The 21,558-nt window shown below is 30.5% G+C and overlaps 2 protein-coding genes across 7 annotated transcripts; both read left to right on the top strand.

Moving 5' to 3' along the window:
• Positions 1 to 5,823: 5,823 nt before the first annotated feature.
• On the top strand, positions 5,824 to 11,023 carry LOC109803934 (protein PHR1-LIKE 2). 4 transcript variants are annotated; one of them, XM_020365616.3, is made up of 6 exons: positions 5,826 to 6,247; positions 9,260 to 9,336; positions 9,417 to 9,471; positions 9,938 to 10,016; positions 10,118 to 10,187; positions 10,332 to 11,023. In XM_020365616.3, the coding sequence occupies exons 1-6, from the start codon at positions 6,049 to 6,051 to the stop codon at positions 10,803 to 10,805; spliced, it is 954 nt and encodes a 317-aa protein (XP_020221205.1). In that variant the 5' UTR covers positions 5,826 to 6,048; the 3' UTR covers positions 10,806 to 11,023. The 4 variants fall into 4 exon arrangements, with proteins under 4 accessions (XP_020221207.1, XP_020221205.1, XP_020221206.1 ...); XM_020365617.3 differs by having other exon boundaries at positions 5,828 to 6,247; positions 9,947 to 10,016; XM_083064209.1 differs by having other exon boundaries at positions 6,120 to 6,247; positions 9,240 to 9,336.
• Positions 11,024 to 14,056: 3,033 nt separating this feature from the next.
• On the top strand, positions 14,057 to 20,963 carry LOC109803933 (myb-like HTH transcriptional regulator family protein). 3 transcript variants are annotated; one of them, XM_020365614.2, is made up of 8 exons: positions 16,774 to 16,930; positions 17,174 to 17,277; positions 18,523 to 18,756; positions 19,285 to 19,361; positions 19,438 to 19,480; positions 19,625 to 19,685; positions 20,012 to 20,081; positions 20,286 to 20,963. In XM_020365614.2, the coding sequence occupies exons 3-8, from the start codon at positions 18,534 to 18,536 to the stop codon at positions 20,802 to 20,804; spliced, it is 993 nt and encodes a 330-aa protein (XP_020221203.1). In that variant the 5' UTR covers positions 16,774 to 16,930; positions 17,174 to 17,277; positions 18,523 to 18,533; the 3' UTR covers positions 20,805 to 20,963. The 3 variants fall into 3 exon arrangements, with proteins under 3 accessions (XP_020221204.1, XP_020221202.1, XP_020221203.1); XM_020365615.3 differs by lacking the exons at positions 16,774 to 16,930; positions 17,174 to 17,277 and adding an exon at positions 14,057 to 14,210; XM_020365613.3 differs by lacking the exon at positions 17,174 to 17,277 and having other exon boundaries at positions 16,769 to 16,930.
• Positions 20,964 to 21,558: the final 595 nt, after the last annotated feature.

The raw sequence follows: 21,558 nt of genomic DNA, 5'->3' as shown, positions 1-21,558 counted from the left end.
TCCAACAAATGATTATACATATTTTCACTTTATCATTCTTTCAGAAAAATTAAAAATACATCATAAAGTACATGCAAATAGAACTTATAAAATTGTTAATACATAAATTTAGGAAAAAGTCTTCTTACACTCATTCTATTCAATAATTCATATTTTACATCAAATTTTAACGATCTAACGGTTAAAATTAAAGTTCTTAACACATATATGAAGTCTAAATTTTTAAAAAATTTAAAAATTATTTAATACTTCGTTTTACTAATTTAAATTGATGAATAATCATAAAATTATTTTATATATTAATTTGAATTAGTGAAATAAAATATTAAATAAATTTTAAATTTTTTAAAATTTAATGTAAAATATGAATTATTATTTAATTATGAAATAGATAATATGTTGCTGCTTCTTCTGCTAATTGAAAAATGCTTAATAAGCAAAAGTAAAATATACCACCACCTGTATAGGTGGCCTGAATAGAGACACAAGCTTTATAATTTGTTTAAGTGGCTTAATTCCCTTCCTTATTACTAACTAAATAGTAAATGGTAAGAATCATTCCAAATATGTATGACAAAAAAATAAAGGAGTTTCATGAAGGTTATTTTTCTATCTTGGAACATGATGAGTTTTTTGTTTTAAAACTTTTGATATAAAAGGAAAAAGATTTTTTTTGGCATGTTCTTTGAAATTTTCTTAAAGAAAGTAACATATTCACATTTATCGGAAACTACTTTGAGATAGACGACGTATGAACTCATCGTGCAGGATCCATAGTTAAGATTAATGAAGAAGGGTGAACATTTGTTCTAGACGCGCAAATTATTAAAGTAAATATTATCTTTCTTAAAAAAATCCACATACATTATTAAAAACGTGTTATTAATATTTTTTTTTAAATTAAATTTCTAAATTAGTTTGGTAGCATATTAATAGTTTATTTGGATATTTCTATAATCAATTATGACCTCCAAATTAATGGTAAAAAAAATTTAAAAAATAAAAACAAACAATTATTTATTACTTTGACTTTCACCTTAATTAGTTTTGTAATTAACTTTAATAGAATTGAAAACTAATTCAAAAACATATTTTAATAATCGATGGTAATCGAATCAAACGAGGAAAGAAATGTGATTAGACCGATTAAATGTTAATCACTTAATAATTTTTTTAAAAAAAATGTTATTGGTATTTAGCTTAACAAAGTGGACCATTTACATTAACAAATAAGATTTTACAGTCACACATTATATTATTATTTTTATAATACTGAAATGATTTCACATGAATAAAAATTATTTTATACATCTACACCAAAAACAAATTATGTCTCGTGTTCTAATAATTTTTTTTTTCCCATAAAATATGTTACCACTTTGTCATTACTTATTAAAATCTAACTAACTTAAATTACTTAATCGTTATTCGTGACCTGGCCATCAAAGGTCTTCTAATTTTATAGTTCAATTATTATTATTTTTTTTCATGTGAACTTCCACCTATGAGTTTTGTTTGGCCATTGAATATTGAAACAGGTATTAACAAGGACAATAATAATATATACATGATAAGGTTTTTTTTTCTTTCTCTTATATATAACATAACTAACAGAAGCTCACAATTACCCAAGCTTGGGATATATACACCCATGAAACATTGAAACCTTACCTAAAAACAGAGGAATAAAAGAGGAGTTGACCAAAAACAAAAAATAAATTTGATCAAACTGATGGACACCAAAGATACTACTATATTATGTTAATTAGTCAAATTATGAATAAGACAGTCACATTCTATTCTTGACACAACACAAGTGGTCCTTGATCTCCTTAACAAGGATGTGGTAGTGATCCCTTGTGAGCTTTCAACAATTAATTAAGAGTTCGATCGAAATAGTTATGAGTTTTTTTTCTAAAATAAAATGTGTATGACTAAAGTATATATAATTGAATTAGTTTTTAACCCAATTTTAAAATATTTATACTAACCAAATTTTTAACAAAAAATTAATAATTTTAATTTTTAATTGTAATTAATATTTCAAAAGATCGACAACAACTATCACTATCGATACTATTATTTATCATGTGTCATTAGTATTACTTTTTTGGTATACATTATCATTATTAGTGGGGAGAAATGCAAATGGATACTTTCATTTATGTATTTTATTTAAATAAAAAAGTAAAAAGAAGATATGTGAATAGTAGATGAGTATAAAATAATCATTCATTAGAAATTGTGTATAAAGTGAAATAAAAAAGGTTCCTAAAAATAGCAAGAAAATAAATAAGGATATTTAAAAGTAAAATTGTCTTAATAAAGTGAAGATTAAAAGTGGTTGAGAATAAAAAGTATCTTATTTATATATTTTTATAGAGTATAAAATACTACTACCATGTTTTCACTATTAAGTTTATTATCAGAATAATTATTGTCTTGTGGTTGATGTCACTACTACTATGATCACTATTATAACAATGAATAATATTATGAGTTAATCACCTATACACTGCTAGTGTAAAGTTTTTTTATACTGATAATTAATCATATATTTTAGTAGTGACATGTCAACTGCTTATTTAATGAAATAATAATAAAATAAGCAACTTTAAAAGATATGATTGATTGCTAGTGTAAAAAACTTTACACTGACAATGTATAGATGATTAACTCTAATATCGTAATCACCGTAATGAACATTCTAATCTTCACATTTGTATTTGGTATTAAACTCACTCAAATAATCAACCTATTTGATTATACAAAATTTAAATAATTTAGGTGAGATCTTAAATCACAATTTTAATATTATTGTTGCATGTCATGTATTAATTTTTATTATTGTGTCATCGTTCTTATTTAAACCATTACACCAACAAACGAGTTTGAATAAAAGTATAAATTGATTTGAATTTAAGACTTGACATTAAAATTGAAAACTACAAAATTCATCCAAAATATATATTTTTGATTTTGATGATTTTTTTTATATTTTAATTTTGATGACTTGTTTTAATAAAAATGCAATTAATATTATTTTATTATAAAATCAATAAGTTAAATCATTTTAAGTAAATGGTCAATTTTTATTTAGATATTAGACAATATGAATCACCATAAAATGTTACTAATAAAATTCATTAAGAGCTGGAATTCACAAGTGGCATACCTACACGGTGGCTAGGGTGTGCAATGCATCCCTCAATTTGAAAAAACCACTTATAAATATTTGTTTTTTTTATAAATATTTTATCCCCTTAATTTTACGATTTGAACTCACATTTTTTTTTACTTATTACAAATAAATATCTTAAATTCTTATATTTATCCTTCTTTATTTAATATATTTGAATTTATTATAACTAATTTAGTTTAGCTGATGAGCCAAACCAAACCCATAATTTTTAGGGTTAAAAGTTGAAATCGACTACACTTATTTTACTTGGTATTAAATTTTTTCATTTGTAAAATTTAAATACAAATAAAAAATAAGTCAATGTTGTATGATTTTATAGAATAGATATGTAGGCTATGTTTACAAGGAATGCAAATTGGATGAAATCGACCCACATTACATGTATTTTTCCAATTTAGTTTGGTTCGAGAAGAAACGAGTTTGATTTTTGTGTTATACAAACCATAAAAATCTTGATAAATAATATTTTTGTCTATATATTGCACAAGAATTATATATATAATTAAAAATCTATAATAATTAAATAGTTTTACATACAAAATGTATTTTAGATTTATAATTAGCCATTAAAAATGTGATTAATTTTTTAAAACTAGAACTAATAAACATTTAAGAAGATAAAAAATAGTCATTGCCATCGAGAAATATACAATTTTTTTATTAGTTGGAAAGTAGCATGTGAACTAAAAAGAATAAACGGTGTTAATTAAGAATGTCTAATTGAGGATAGATGAAATGAAAGTCTCATTTTTCAAATTATATACTTTAATTTATAGCATGAAAATAAAATTGAAAAAGTAAATCATATACATATTTTATTTTTTAATATATAGTAGTAACAAATATTTTTAAATTAAAATTTTATGTATATAATTTCGATTCCATCGTTAGTAGTATATACGCATGTATTTCATATAATTTATATAAAAACACTTTTATCATGATATGTTCCATTTATTACGCGTCTAACTATAATGATACAAAGAGAAGAATACCGACATGAAGGAACAAACCCACAGAAGAAAACTACCCTTAACTTGAGAATGCACTAAAACAAAATAATAAAACAGCAATGATGAAGGGAGAAGTTGACCATAAAAACACTTCATGCATACACCATCATTCATTCTTTTAGCTTTTCCAAAACAATCGAAGCTGCAAACCAAACCAAACCTCGATTAAAAAGAACATCACCACATGCTCCTTTACCCTTTTTTGGTTCTTCTCTCCTTCTCACCATGCACCAAAATAACCCCTTCATTATAAAGAGAGAGACACACCCACAAAAGAAGAAGCTAGAAGAAGAGAAAAGTGCTTAATTGATTCATAGGCAGTATTTGTGTGTGTGTGTGTTACATTGCATACATGACTCACTCCCTCCATCCATTATTTCCTCATCCACTCACTCTCCCTTTGCATCCCAAAAAGGACAATAAATTATTGCTTGGGTCGTACCATTGATCGTTAGTTTTGGCTAATTCTAGAGTTACACCTAGCTCATCTCTATTAATTCTGTTTATATATCATAAAAAATTAATGGTAAATTGTGTTAAAGTCAATTATAATTTTCCTCAAATTTATAAGTCGATTATGATTATGTTAAACTCTAATCTAACTTTTTTGAGATAAGCATTAAATATAAATACCTTTTTATTGAAGAATTAAATCTTAATTTATGGCAAACAGCACATCGGCTTTTTTCACATATAAATTAACGCTACAAGTTGTAGCTTCCGGGGTTTTCACATTTGTAATGTGAATTTTGAGTTACAAAACGTGTTTATGAACACATGGTAATGTAGCTTTCTGGGTTTTCACATGGTTGCATGATGGAAAACCAAAAATATAGTAGAAAAAAAGATAATTAATTGTTTTTATTTGAGTCATTACTTCAAACATATTGTATCCTTTTTCACTAAATTCAACCTTCTTTAGTGTTATGACTCCTTTAAAGGCTTAAAATATATTTTAAATCAAGTCAATTACTTTTAAGAAATTCTCACATAAATAGAATTCAAATTTTTTTGTTTACTATAATTATAAAATGTACCATTTTTAAAATCCTATCTCTTTAACAATTATTTTTAGAAATAACTTGATCAGTCTCGAAAAGAAATAATTTTACGAGTTTTGTTCTTATTTTTGATGATAAAAAGTTGATTCAAACATATATGATAAAATTCAATTTACACATCAACTAGAGATTAGACAATTGAATAGTATATAAGTCGAAAACAACTCTCATTTTACAAGCTGATTTTGTAAGGTTGAGTTAGGTTCAAATTCACAATTTTAAAATAATATTAGAGCTACCTAGATCCACTCACTCATCATTGATACATGTGCCATAGGTACGAGGAAGTGTATTGAGAAAAAATAACTCAAGAAATGTTGAACGTGAGGGAGACATTGACCAGAGATCAGGTAAAAAATAATCTTCTTCTTATAAATCAATTTTATAGAGTTGAGTTAGATTCAAATCCACCAACAAGATTTGAATAAATATTTATAAAGGGGGAGAAGATGATAATCATGTAAATAATTTATTAAAAAAAGAAAAGAGAATGAGGTAGACAGAAAAGAGAAAGAGAGTGAGAGAGTACAATAATAGACATGGACATATAGGCATAGAGTCCCACAGACAATCACCCTTAAAAATTTGGTCTCTTTTTCCTTCATTTCGTTGATTTCCCTTTTCTTCACTCAAAAGAGCAGCAGCGCAGAAAGGGACAAGATCCCGGAAAGGCGTGCCACCGTCAGACTCATCCCTTTTCATGCCTTCCAACGCCCTCTCCGATTGAACCAAAAAGCTTCAACCTTTCTTTCCTCTCTGCGCTTCCCTCAACATGTACCCGAGGTTGATACACCCCCACGATGCGATTGTGCCGCAGGAAGACATGCACGCTGCTGCTTCGAACCTCTCTCACGCTCACAAGGGAGACCCTTGTCTCGTTCTCACCGCTGATCCAAAGCCTCGCCTTCGATGGACTCAGGACCTCCATGAACGCTTCGTTGATGCCGTCACCCAGCTTGGGGGTGCCAGCAGTCAGTGTCTTTCTTTCTTAATCTTGTTCAAGTTGGAGTTTTTTTTTTTTTAATGGGGTGTGCTCAATTTTGTTTATGGGTGTAATAATTGGAGTTCTTTGTCTCGAGTAATTGGTCTTGCTTAGTGGATTTTTTTGTAGCAATGTAGGTGGAGGAGGCTTTCGTGACCAGATTAGCGGTTACCGTGTGTTTGTTTGACTGATGAATGGAAAATTTTAACTTGGGACTATTTTGTTTGAATGGGCTTGTCAGTCAGTGGGTTCTGAGTTTGACCACTGAGTGTTGAATTTGTTGGAGAGTGTTTTGTGTGTTTAGAGTTTAGAGGGTTCATGGGTTGATTTTGGGCCCCTTGTTTGTTCATGTGCTGAATTTTCTTGTCATTGACTTGAGAGTATGAAAACATTGGAAGGGGGGTTGACTTGAAAACTTGAAATTCATCATGCGGGAGTGGTAGCGGATCTGCCTGCACTTTTAGATGCTCAATTGAATTGAATGATACAAAAGGAGGGCAAGAGCAGGATGCTTGCTGAAAGAAACAGAGCTAGTGATGATTATGTGCAACCATTGTGGCGTAAATGATGGTTGAAATATAATTGCTTGATACTTGTTCGATATGTTATAGAGATTGGCTATTTTCCCTTTTAACTTGATTTTAGGTAGTTGAAACTCATTGAGTTTCTGACACCATAAAGTATAGTTAGGAACCATTTTGCTGTACAGGTATATATACTATATAAACAGTATTAGTGCAATGAAGTTGGTATATTGATGGGCATGTATGGTGCCAAACACAGCTTTGAAGCTGTTTCGGTGCTTAGATCTAGCACTTTGTGTTTATAACCTTAGCTTCATTTGTCAAACTATTTAGCTGCCACCGTTTAGTTTTGTAGCTTTTTGAATGGGATAAAACATTACGATATTCTTTTCTTTTGGTTTGGGGTTATCATTGTGTATTCCTGCCTCAATGTTATATGATGGAACCATATTGTAAGATCAAATTAATATTCTTTTTAAAAGATGAACTACCCAGCAAAAGTTTGGATATTTGAACAAAGTTGAACTGTCATGTAGGTACTTAATTAATGAGTGAAATAAAAGACATTTGTCTGTTAATACTTGTCAACCTTGGGTTTGATTTTGGAGATTGATTTTAAGAGAATGTTATGTAGAGAATAGCATGTAATTATAAAATACTTGATTTTAAAGTTTTGGGTTTGTTTCACTATTGTAAAGTATAATACTCACTTTTGAAATAATTGAAGGGTTATCGTTTGAAACCAAGGTATTACTCCTTAAAATTGATAATATAGTATTAAACGTAGAGATTTTTTACAGGGTTGTCAACTGCTGCTGTAACATACACAGTGGCATAGCAGAGCTGATGGCTCTTTGCTGCTCCTGAATACTTTTTGGTGGAGTGTTACACTGTTGTGTCTCACAGAGCTGCAATTTTTGGGGTGTTGGCAACCACGTGCCATGTTCCACCTAGTAACCAACCACCATTAAGTACTTCTATTATTTTAGGGTGACGGCCATGGATGTTGTCAATAATGAGATCATGTTTCCTAAACACGGTGAAAATCATGCAGATCCAACATGATTTTGCTAAAACTTGTCAAACAAATTAGCATGGTTCCCAGTTCACATTATATGGCACAGATGTGATTCTAGAATGGTGAAAATTTAAAATAAACATTCTTGCCAACTGCTATTTAGAAAACAAAACAAGAAAAGGCAAGATGTTAATTTTTCTCACTTCCTGGTAGATTATCTTATTATCTATACCATTATATAAAGGAGATACTTCTCTAACTAACTGTTTTTGATCTCTACTTTTTGTTAGATCATTACACCCCTCAATTGCTACTTTCAAAAAGAAAAATTTGAAAATGAAGACTTTCTTAGTAACTACCATCCTCATTCACACTACAATCAAAATGAAACAACCGCTCGCGCATTTTGAATAACCATCCAATCAATTATCTCCTTTTTTTTTTTTAATTTTTAAAAATTTTAAGAGGTGCGAAGTGTCTCTTTCCACCTAGTTATTATATAAGAGAGACCAAATATATATGATTAATTTCCTGATTTGAATGAGAAGATAGGTTGAGAATTTTTATAATGTCTGATGCATTCATACTCAGTAAGTGCTGTTTAATGCTATAAGATTCTTACTAGTTTCTATTCTAATTTTGATCGTAAATATACTAAATTGTTTAACCAAGTGGTAACTGCAAATGCATTTGCAATTAGGGGTGACAATTTGGGCTTGTGATTCATGATGTTGGATTCAAAACTAGGTTGGTCATGTTGTATTCGGAGTAAAATGAGTTTGTGTAATGTCAAATTCAGGTTTTCCTTTGTAATTACTTAGCAGGATAAGTGGGTTCAACTTGTATCTAGAATTGGTATCCTTATTATGTCATGCAAGATTAGGAATGAATACATTAGGGAGAAAGTTGGGGTGAACATTAACTCTAGAAAATGGTAGAATCTTGTCTTTGGTGATTTGGACATGTGTGGAGAAAAATCAGATGCATTCATTCCTATTCTGTATCCCTAGAGGTAGAGAGAGACTAAGCAAAACTATAGCCAGATCATTCAGAAGAATTAAGAGGTCAATGGTTTGACGATAGACATGATTCACCATAAAACATGGCATCCATTTAGTTGACCCCACTTGATGAGAAAGGCTTGGTTATTGTTTTTATGCCATGTAGGGTTTAAAAGGGTGGCGTGTGACATGTTGGCTTGTTTGTTAGTGATTGTTCTCTTCTGTTGATAATTATAACGAAGCAAGATATTTTTCCATGGATTCATAAGTTGTCCAAGTTGAAAGTATTTTGGCTCTGTATTTATCCTTTGATGTCTGCAGAGGTTTACGCATGATATTGGCTTGACTTGTTTTCAAAGAAGTTATTAAAGCATACTTTCCACTTCCTTTCTTGAAATCTTCATGTGTAGATTATCATCAAAATCATTTTCTGACTAGGTTCTGGATGTTATCTGCAGAAGCTACACCTAAAGCAATCATGCGGACCATGAATGTCAAGGGTTTGACATTATTTCATTTGAAGAGTCATCTTCAGGTCTCTTAAATTTCTTTTGATAATATTCTGCCTATTTTAAGCTATATGACAAAAATGAAACCTATCTTTCTGCATTGCAGAAATACAGACTTGGTAAGCAATCTGGGAAAGACGTGGGTGAAGGATGCAAAGATGGTATGGCTGTCATTCCCCTCTCTGGACTCATTATGTTCTCATCATCTGATTTTGCTCTGTTCAATGTGTTCTGTGGTGTATTCCTCTTTTCCCTTTCCCCAGAGAAAGGGTCCACCTGGAATTTAATCTTTATGAAGAATGAAACAATGCCAAAATCATATATTACCAACTTAGATTATATTGTCAATACAGACTGCTGAGGAACTGTCCATGCAGAATTACTATAGGGGACCGAATTGTTGATGGACATATTTGCAAATAGGGAGCAAATTAGCCTAATTTTGGAAATTTGGATAACCAAGTTAATTTATGGTTAACATATTAACTACTCTTGGAATTTGAACATTGATTATCGATTCACCACAATTAACTTGCTAAATTGTAAAAAATTTTGCTAGTACTTCAGTAATTTCAATTAAGCTTTTTACATTATAGTATTGGCTTCAACTGACTTCTTTTATGGAAGGAATATCAGGTTCATATCTTTTAGAAAGCCCTGGCACTGATAACTCTTCTCCGAAGTTGCCGACTTCTGATACAAATGAGTAAGAGTTTTCATTAATTCATAAAAGATGCTCTTTTTTCTGGCAGATGTTTCTATGGATTTGAATTACCAAATTGAGGGAGTGATTGGTTGTATGGCTAGGGGTTATGAAATCAAGGAGGCTTTGAGAGCACAGATGGAAGTGCAGAGTAAATTACATTTGCAAGTGGAGGTAAATTTCATTTTCCTAGTGCAAGTTATGTATCCAATGTGGCTCAACAAACTTTTTGCCACGTTGGTAATTTAGAGGTAGGATACATTCGAATATCGAGTGTAATTGAAGCAAGTTTTTAAAAAAAACATCATCAATCTGCAGGCAGAGAAGCACTTACAGATTCGCCAGGATGCAGAGAGGAGGTACATGGCCATGCTTGAAAGAGCTTGCAAGATGCTTGCTGATCAATTTATTGGCGCTACCGTTATAGACACAGACAGCCAAAAATTTCAAGGAATTGGAAGCAAAGCACCTAGAGGTACTTTGGTTGATCCTCTTGGCTTTTACTCCTTGCCATCTGCTGAGGTGGCCGGGGTGAATGTACCGGAAGAAGAAATACCACCTACTATCCCACCCCAAAGGGCTGATTGTTCAACTGAAAGTTGCTTAACCTCACATGAGAGTTCTGGAGGATTGGCTTTAGAAGGATCTCCAGGTGGGGGGAAAAGGAGGATGCTTGGCATGGACTCTATGGCAGCACCTTTGATCTGGAGTGAAGCTAAGATGAGAACTCAAGCCATCAATGTAGTAGCCCAAGGTAATCATCCTCAAGGAATAACTAGGTATGGCATGTAGGGATGGAAGGTCTACTTGATGGTTCATCCCCTCATTATATACCTTTTGGGCTTCATTCATTCCTTTTTTTTTTATAGGTACTTGAACTCTTCATGTCTTGTAAGTTAGTGAGACATAGGTGGAATCAATTTTACCCATTTGTAAATTCAAACTAGTATGTGGCTTTAAACATTGCAAAAAACTAGCTTTGACTATACAGAATTTGTGTGTTTTGGTAACTTATATGGATCCCTTATTGCTCATTGCATCATGCTGAATAAAGAGTGTGACATGACATCCTTTCCTTAAATATAGGGTGAGTTTGTCACACTAAAAAAAGTGATTCTGATGTAAATCAATCTGGTGATTATGTTTTAGAGATTTAAAAAGAAAAACAGAAGCCAATTTATGTTTGTTTACAATCATAAAAATTGATTTGTTTTAAAAGAAGCAGCTGATCTTATAAGAAGCTTTTCGAAATAGTATATGATTTTAATCAGTTTTTATTTTCTTTTCAACTTCTGTTGTTTTGAAAAGCTAAACATACACAAGAAAAACTTTAAGAAAAAAAAAGAAGAGAAGATTATTTTCTAATAAGTTATTATTTTACACTGAAGCTGTAACAAACAAGTCCATAAGTATTGGAATGATTTCCAGTAAACTCTTGAAACTCTTTCAGCAGCGTTGAACTTGCAAAAGCAATGTTGTAGAATCCTGACCAGTTACTCTTCTTTCAACAATTATTTTAGACCATGAATATTTGGGTCATTAGAGACGGGGAGATCCAATGAATAATAAGAAAAATTCTAACTGGTTTGACTTTTAAATCCATGCCTCGCCAAACAAAAAATATTTGTTTCACCAAATCATGTGTTTAGGTGCGAATATGGGTGCAACCGTCCATGTTCTTGTTTCTAAGTAGTGGTTTTTGCCTTCCTATGTGACAGTTTACTGTATTTGTAGATCATTTGTCATTGGTTGTATCATGCAAGTGGCTGGTGGAATATGACATGCTCAAATTCTGTTGTTTCTTGAAAAAAATAATAATAATTGATTGTCTCATAGTTAGTGATGCTAACTGCTGTGTGCAACATCGTTTCTATGGAATGATCTTGAATACATGGCCGGCCATAAAGGAATTCTTCAAAGGGACCACTTTAGAACCAATAATATTATTGGATAAATTCTAATTAATCTGTATTAAATTGGATAAATTCACCTTAAAAAAAATAAAGTATTTTTTATTGATTAATATTTATTGAGGAACCTGATTAACTATTTCCAAAGTTTATCTTTCAAGCATATTTTTTTCTCATATTTTAATATAAAATTTAACTTAAAGAATTTAAGTTCAATTTCATTAGTATTAATACAATTTAACATTTTAATTATATCATTAGGATCGACCTACTAATAACAGTACATATTCTATTATTGTCTCTGTGATTTTTATAGATTAAAAAAGTTTAACATCTCAACTTATTTTTTAATACACAACATATTAATTTAAGACTTTATGCTTTTATCACCTGGACTAAAATGCATTATTGGTATATTAAATGATTAATACTATGTGTATGAGAATATAAAATTGTTATGAAGAAATGATATACTCATTAGTGAGACACGTGGAGGGTTATCATTGATTTGGGTTTACATTAGCCGAATGGGAAATCAGGTATAGCTTGATGGTTGATATCATCAATTGGCTGCGACCTTCTCAACGACTCCACCACCTCCATCGATCGGACTATAGTATATAAACAAGACACTTTTATATTAGTTCATTAACTAAATTCTAAAAAAATAAAATAAAAATCAAAGTGTTATGTTATAAAAAAAAAAAAAAATTACCAAAACTAAAACTAATCTAATTCTTTGTATATACTGACATATCCAGATATCCGAATCCTTTATTTGGTTTATATACATATATATACTCTGAGATTCTCTCTTATTTTAAGAATGATTTATTTATTTTTCACCTAAGAGAAAATACATACTTTTTTTTGGGTACATTGTGAATTATAAAACAAGAAGAAAAAAATTATTTGAACGATCATTACGAAGTCAACCATTTAAGTTTAAAGTAGTATCGAGAGGAAATTAAGAATATAAAGTTGGTCCCAATAATCATTTATAAATAAGAAAAAGAATTATTTACTCTTGGTAAGATGATTAAATAATGCCATAAAAAGTGTGTAATTATGTCACATGGGCACCACAATGTACTTAGAATATGAAGTTTAATTTTAAGAATACAATATGCATTATTAAGTACAGTACATTACAATCAAGAATCAAGGTAGGACATAATTATAATAATTGCTGGATTTCAACTTGTGAAAGTCAGCCTAGTAATGAAAGAATGTGAACTCTTTTTTTTTTTTTTTTTTTTTAATAATAACCCTGAAAAACTTAAATTTTAATAGATGCAAAAGCTAAAGAAATTTGCTTGAAATTAAAAAGGGTTTGGTTAAGAGTAGGTGATTGTGAAAATATCATCAGCATTTGGATATTTTGTTATTTATTGTCTTGATTTTCATTGGCGAAGGAATGCAGAGCCGTAACAACATTGCGAAGGAATCAATAGGAAAAGGACTACACAGCCGGAATATATTTGTTTTATTTTGGTTTAAGAAAATGATATTTACCACTTTCACTCTCTTTAGATATTCAATAAGGAGTAAAATCGAATGGGATGGACGAAGCATAATTGATTAAAATAAAACAGTGAAATAAAAATCATTATCTTATTATATAAACATTTTAAGAATAAATAATTAAAAGAAATTTCATCTCATCCTTACAATTAGAAAGGGGACAAGGGAATGAAATATTAAATTATTCAATGCTAATTTCAAACATCTCATCCACCCCTCTTATTTATTATTTTTATCCTTTCTATTTCTATTTAGGTATAAACAGTTAAACACCCAAGAAATGTCGATCGTGATTTTTCATAATTGTTAACTTAGCCAGGGTAGGTTTTTAAAAAAGATAGTTAAATTAAAAAATGAAAGAAAGAAAATTATATATTCTTATATTTTCTTTCTGTTACATTTGTCACTTTTTTCTTCATTTTCTATGCTATATTTTTTATTGAAGTGTATGTGTCCCTAATGGGTGTAAAATTAAAATATGCTTTCTCTTGATATTAGTTTTTGTTCATTGAAGAGAGAACATGGGAATATTACATAGAAGATTCCATCTTAGCTGATAACAAAGCTAGGCGTTGTTGTCAAGTAGTAGTATTAAGTATATTACACTATAACTCACTAACCAATCAAACAAAAACAAAGAAAGGAAGACCACACATAAAACTCAGTACCACACAACACAAGAAAACTGATCAAACCAAGACACAAAATAAGGGATATAATTGTTGTACCTTGTTTTCATTTTCGACAATCTATGTCTCACCAGGTATGCTTTCCTCTCCTCTCCAACACACAATATTTCATGTTTTTTTTTTCCCTTTTATTCTACCTCCCCTTTTCTTTTCTTTTCTTTTTTCTTGGTGTTGTTAATTATATCTCATAATCTTAAATTGCTTAAGCATTTAAGGGCACTCATAATCTTAATATGAAAACTTGTCTTGTTTGATAACTTGGAGTCTCCATGTCCAATTGTTCATAATAGAAAAGGTAATGATGCATGGGAAGGATGTATTATATATGTGTAAAGATGATTAAAGATGTTCCAAGATATATAGAGAGTGTTTGTGCATGGAATCACGTGAAACATTAAAATTTTGCAATCATTTGAGTGTGCTATTCTTGTTGCAAGTAAGTAAAGTCATCATGAAAGGTTACCACATGGCACGAGCTAGCTATAGCAATGGTGTGCAATAAACTGGGAATTGATTTGATGAATTTTGAAGACTTTATTAGATGTAATTTTTTTGTGTTATTTCTCTCTTCGTATGCATCAATTAGATGAAACATTATTAATCTTGGTGAATATTTATGAAAAGAGAGTTAGAAACAATTTTAAATAATAAAAGCAGCTTTGCTAAGAGTAGTATTTAATGGGTTTATGAACAAAAAATAATAATAAACTAAAATAACGATGCGTGTTGATTATATATTAAATTTTAAATTTTAAATTTTTGATAATTTTTTCATGATTAATTAATCATGAGATATTGTGTAAAATTTGTAAGATTAAATATTTGTAATAATTTAATATCAATATGATAATAGGCGACTCAATAATTCTAAAAATAATTATTGAAATAAATTATAATATCATTCTAAAATTTGGGTTTAAATTTTATTAAAAATTTTACCTTAATTGTATACATTATTTTAATCACTTATTAATGAGATATCCAGCAATGTTACTTAGATTAGTTGGCAGTTGTGACGATGAGATAGCAATAACGTAGTTGAATTATACAATCGTAAATTAAGGTTGAGTATGTATTTAAATAAGAGTTAATGATTAGTTAATTACTAATTAGTGATAAGGAGATAAAACATATGATGAGATTGATCAATCATATCGCAAAGCTTAAAGTAAAAGATGATTGAATGATATTTAAAATGTTCCCTTCCCTTGATGCGCACTCCATCGGCATCAAATATCCCAATTCCAATGAAGAACCCTACATACCAACAAGTGAAGTATTATTCATTCTGGCTAAACATATTAGTTTTTCTTCTCTTTTTTAGGTTTTAAATTAATTGCATATTTATTTCCACTATACCAAAAAAAAAACTTCTAGTATATATATATATATATATATATATATATATATGTCATAATTTATATCTTTAAATACGAAGAAACACACTATTTTTTTATCATGTTATAAGAGCATTTTTATGAAATGAAATTTATGTAGTTATATCTTTTATGTTTTATAATTTTATGGAAATTTTTAATTCAGTGTTACTCGTTACATTTTTATCATTAATTATATTTAAAATGAAAAGATAAAAGGTCTTATAACTTTTCTATGTATAACTTTAGATGCTATCTTTAGACATTTTTTAGCTATATTTTTAAAAAAATAGTAGCAAGTAGTGGTATCATTAATATTTTTGTTAGATTAAAAGATAGAGTGATAGACTATATATATAAGTTTTATTAATAATTTAAAATAAAAACATAAAATTTCTTATAAATATTCTAAAAAAGTTATAAATTAAACTTCTATAAATGATTATATAATTTTAAAAAATATTTAATCTTAATCATTTTAATTAAAGTTTTTTCTTCACTCTTGTATGAAAATTCACCTTGTCACTAAGTATATTGCTACAGATAGATATATTATTCCTTTTTAAAAGACTACATACTTTTTATATGAAAAGTAATAATACTTGGGTTGAGTAGGATTATTTTAAGAGTTAAAGTTTTTTTAAAAATATTAATTAAGTTATGTCAATCTCAATCATGTGGGATAAATAAATATAAACGTCAAAACTCACTTAAAAAACATCACCGTTAGGACTTGTCTAATTGTGTTTTCAAAAATTCATACAGAAAATACTAAAAGAGAAAACTTTTATCTTAATGCTTTCTAAATAAATATTTAAAAATAATAAGAAATAAATTGAAAGCAAAGTAATAATTTTATAATTAAAAATTAAAAATAAGAAATAAAAACAAGTAAACGGTCAAAAGTTTCTAATTTCTGAAATATTAGTGGATAAAAACCAGAACTCTGAAAATAAATCGAAGAATGGAAGAATTTGAATGGAAGAACGGTCAAGAGTCTAATTCCTATCCTACCCTCGTACCCAATATTTACTAAAAAAATATTTTTTTATTCTTGATAAAAAAAAATTATATTTAAACAGATTTTAAATAAAATAATCTTAAAATCACAATTTAGTGTGACAATCTATTTTAATTAAATTCCGTGAATTATTATGTAAAGTGAGAAAGAAACAGAAACCGCGTGGCATTTGTTTTTGTCTTGTTCCATTTTCCATTTGATAGGAAGATTAATAATTAATTTAATATAGCAGTCCCCTAAAAAGGATTAATTTCATTGGAGGGTATCACTGTGTGTGAAGAGAGAGAAAGTAAGAGAGAGAAAGAGAGAGAGAGAGAGAGAACGAAGAGCACAGCACTACGCAGCTCCGAAATAGAAGGGGGCGAAAATTTGTATGCGTTGGATTTCGTAGATCTGAGTACGTTTTTCTCTTCTCCCTTTTATCCTTTCAATTTCAGTTTTCAAATTTCAATCACTTTTGTCTCTCGAGCTTCTGCTTCTGCTTCTGTCTGTGTTTTTTTTTTTTTTTTTTTTTTTTTGGCGACCCTTTTGGCTTCTTCGCTTTGGGCTTCATTTTAATCATGCTACTGTCTCTGCCTTGGCCTCAAGGTTGTGTTTTTAATCTCTCACTTTGAATTTTCTATTCCCCCCTGTTTTAAAGTTTTGTGCTTGGTGCTGGGAAATCGGACATTTCTATGAGTTGGTCTGAAAGGTGTGAAAATTTCAGCTTTTTGGTCATCGTAGAGTTGCTGGGTTCTTCTTCATGTAGGTCCAGAATCCCAATTACTATTATTTATTTATTTATTATTATTATTATTTGGTTGGGGTATTACAATTGTCTCAGCCTTGGTGAGTCCTATGTATGTTTTCTTCCATGTGTGAAGTGTGGAAAGATCAATTTTGAGGGTGTCGCTTGATCTTCTGAGGTATTAGCATGCTGAAAAAATAGTCAACTTTTAACACTGATTCCCAATTTGCTAGTGTTATTAGGTTTGCATCAGATTAATGAATTCTTCTGCTAGCCGCAATAGTGCTATTAAATTTTTAGTTGTCCATAAATTAGAATGATATCTTTGTCAATTACTAAGTATAAGCGAAAATCAACCTTATTTAATTTTTATCTTATTCTACAACATTTTTGGGAGGGTAAATGGGTGGGGGGTTTAGCCCTTTAGAAAGAATGGTTGCCTCAAACTGTGCTAGCTTCTCCTTTCATGTGTTATATGTTTCTAGCAATATCAGTGAATATTCTGCAAAACTTCAGGTGATAATATAGTTGTTGTAGAAGTTGGATGATATTTGAAGAGTCCTCCTTTATATAAGTTTACTTAGGCTATAAATCACTTGTAAGTTCTGTAGGCTTTGTGTTTGTATGGAGGGCTTTCGTCAAATAAAAAACACAAGAAAATTTTCCCTAATTATAAGATGACTTAAGCTAAAAATCACTCGTTTTATGTTTTATGAACATGGAAACAGTGCGCCTTTTCCATCAGCCTTGAGTTCCTCTGCGGAACACACCTGAAGAAAGAAATGAATGAAGAAAGGAAGAGGCTTCAGATAAAGAAGACCTTTTTGCTAGAAAATGGCTATTAACTTTTGACCAAACATTTCATTGAATTTCTGGAAGTATCTTTTAGGGTCTGTGTTAAGAGTACTAAAAGATCCATTGGGTAATTATGCTCATGGCCATCTAAAAAGTTGGTCGAGAGAAACATATATAATGTAAATTCATGATTGAACCAAATATGAGTTGAACTGATTCACATTAGGAATTGGGGTCAGTAATGCTTGAAAAAATGTATACACTAGGCTGTTTTTGAACTTGGAAAATTCAAGGTTGATTTAAGGTTTTCTTATCTCGTGGAACCTGTAGATTTATGTGTCTCTGTCTGTCCGCATGTCTGATTCTTCTCTCATTTCATTACAGCCTCTTCCAGTTCAAGATGTTAGAAATTTAGAATTGATTTCCATGTTATATTAAATTCACTTTTTTATTTTGTTTGCTTTCAGATAAATGACAAATGTATCATTCAAAGAATGTTGTTCCTAGTGCAAGTTTAATTGGAGGTAATTCATTAGTTCATGGTCAGCACATAGATTGTGGTGGAAGCACAATGGATCCTGGCAGTGGAGGAAACAGTCTTAGCAACAACTCTAATCTCACCTCAAAACAACGTTTACGGTGGACGCATGAATTACATGAGCGCTTTGTTGATGCTGTGGCTCAACTTGGTGGGCCAGATCGTGAGTATTTCCCCCTCTATTTTTTGTTACTGGAATCTGGATGGAACTCGTTTTTTCTTTTTCGCACACTTTAACTTAAAACATGACTTTATTTAGGAAAGCAAGAATTCAAGGTTGTGTAGCAGATAATAAAATAAATGCATCTACTTCTCATCAATTTTACATTTGCTACAGAAGATCTGTTCGCTGTTACTTTGAATTTTTCCAGTTTTTGTTTTTAATCTCTCTCTCTCTTTCTCTCTCTCTCATCAATAATTATTTTCATACAAGATGGTATCAGATGGGCATGCTGATATGCTACCAGATAATTCAATGGGAGATCATATGAGAATTTTCTTTGTATGAATTCATGAGATATTGTAAAAAATAATGTATAAAGAAATTGGTTGCATGAGTTGATCAAATATCTTATACTTTTGTTGGCTAGATATTCTATAATTGTTGGCTGAGGGATATTTCAAGCTTCTATGCATGATTTTAACATTCCTTATAAAGATGTTTTAAATCTCTAACTATCCTTTTTGCTAGGTGCCACACCCAAAGGTGTCCTCAGAGTTATGGGCGTACAAGGCTTGACCATTTACCATGTCAAAAGCCATTTACAGGTAACGTGTACTTATACATGATGTCTATTATTCTCATTCATAAATCCTTTTTCATTCTACTTTTTGTTGCTTACAGAAATACCGACTAGCAAAATATTTACCCGACTCCTCATCTGATGGTATGTCTATTGATTTTTGTTATTCAAATTGCTCGTGTAAATGATATTTAGGACTTATTTATTTGTTTTTAGCCCGTTTAACACTCACTTTACTCTGATTTCTCATTTAGATTAATTTGGTAATGACTTTTAAATTGTTTATAGAAGGGAAAAAGACCGACAAGAAAGAAACAGGGGATATGCTTTCCAATCTTGATGCTTCAGGGTGAGTATTGCTGTCTCTTTATTTTTATTTCATTTGGGTTTTCACACTAAAATAAGTTGTTGGAGGCTTATAATCAAAATACGTTTATCTGGGTTACTAAAGCACATTTAGACGAGCTTTAAAACATCTCCTATCATTTACATCTTGGAATGAAATTTGCAAGTGTTAACAAAAATAAGAATTTTTTTTTATCTCTTTTATGTTTCAATGCCTCATAACTGTTACTGGAAGGGAAAATTTAACTTTTTTTTTGTCAAAAGAGCTTGATTGTTTGAATTCTGGTGGTATAAATGATTGAAGTTACTTGTGGGCTTATCTGTCTGCAGTGGGATGCAGATTACTGAAGCACTAAAGCTTCAAATGGAGGTTCAGAAGCGACTACATGAACAATTGGAGGTATATTTTCCTTGTTGAACTGATGTGATCTGATCCGATGACTTTATCTTATTAGCTGATTGTAATTTATGATTTCTATTTACGTTTAATCATGTGAGAGGAAGTGATGATATTAATTTCTCTCTTGATTTATTCCAGTTACAAAAATTGGTTACACTATATAATCATTAAGTTCTAAATTGTAATTTATATTTTGTGACACAGGTGCAAAGACAGCTACAATTGCGGATAGAAGCGCAGGGTAAATACCTGAAAAAGATAATTGAAGAGCAACAGCGGCTCAGTGGTGTTCTCTCAGATGCACCTGGCTCTGGGGTTACAGCCTTTGTTCCAGGGGATGCATGCCAAGAACCTGATGATAAGACCGACCCATCAACCCCCGACCCTGAAAAGGCTGCCAAAGACCGTGCCCCGGCCAAGAGTCTTTCGATCGAATCTTTTTCATCACACCATGAACCAATGACCCCAGATTCTGGTTGCCATGTTGGTTCCCCTGTTGACAGCCCTAAAGGGGAGAGATCGGCCAAGAAGCTACGAGTTGGCATCGAGGGAGCGTATTCTAAACCAGATATGGTGCTTCCACATCAGATACTGGAGTCAAGCTTGTCATCATATCCGCAACCTAACACTGTATTCCTTGGCCAAGAGCAATTTGATCCTTCTTTGGGTATATCTACCAGAAGTGGTGAGGAAATGGAGAAGGTCGGTGGCAGTAATCTGTGATTTGCTGTAATATGTAGGTTGTGTTCTAGGACTCATTCTATCTTCTTTCTAAGCTTAGTTTCTGTGTTATATGTATTCCTTAATAGATGAAGGAACCTGGTCTTCATAGATTCCACAAGATTCTTACTTTTCAGTTCAAATGTTCAATACTTGACTAAACATCCAGCCTTTAATTGTTTTTAGAGAACTAAGTTGAATTGGGTTAATAGAAAGAATCTTGTCTTCTGCTCCATAAACCTTCGCATCATGGTGACTATAAGAAGCTTATGGGGTTACACGTAATCTCTTGACTAGCCAAAGGAATTGTGCAGATGATAAGAGTGCTGTATGGCGTTGGAGTATATTCTGACAGATGTCAATGTTATGTCATACAGAAAATTGACCATGGTTCTGGTTGATTGTGCCAATGATGAAACTTGAAGATATGTTTTAAGTATGCAGCATGGAAATTCTTACTGATGATGCATTATTTCAAGTGAAAATATTATTAACAAGACAATGATCTTATAATGAGTAAGCACGACATTACATTAGTTAGGTGAGAAAATTGACACCACGTTCGGACCGACTGCTTAGTTGGTCAAACCAAATGCTTGTTCTGTGGTAACAATGTAATATTCTTAGGCCTACTTCATTTTTAGCTCTGTTTGAGTCATCTGGTTTAATTTGATAACTTGCCCTCTTGTTTTATTGTGTATTTGCAATGACAATCAAGTAGTTAAGTCATTTTAATATTTTATCAGTTAATCAATTA

Source organism: Cajanus cajan, chromosome 1 (genome assembly GCF_000230855.2).
Source record: "Cajanus cajan strain Asha chromosome 1, NIPB_CcT2T_4, whole genome shotgun sequence".
Lineage (NCBI taxonomy): Eukaryota > Viridiplantae > Streptophyta > Magnoliopsida > Fabales > Fabaceae > Cajanus > Cajanus cajan.
The sequence above is the reverse complement of the archived record's forward strand: the minus strand, read 5'-3'. Positions and strand labels throughout refer to the sequence as shown.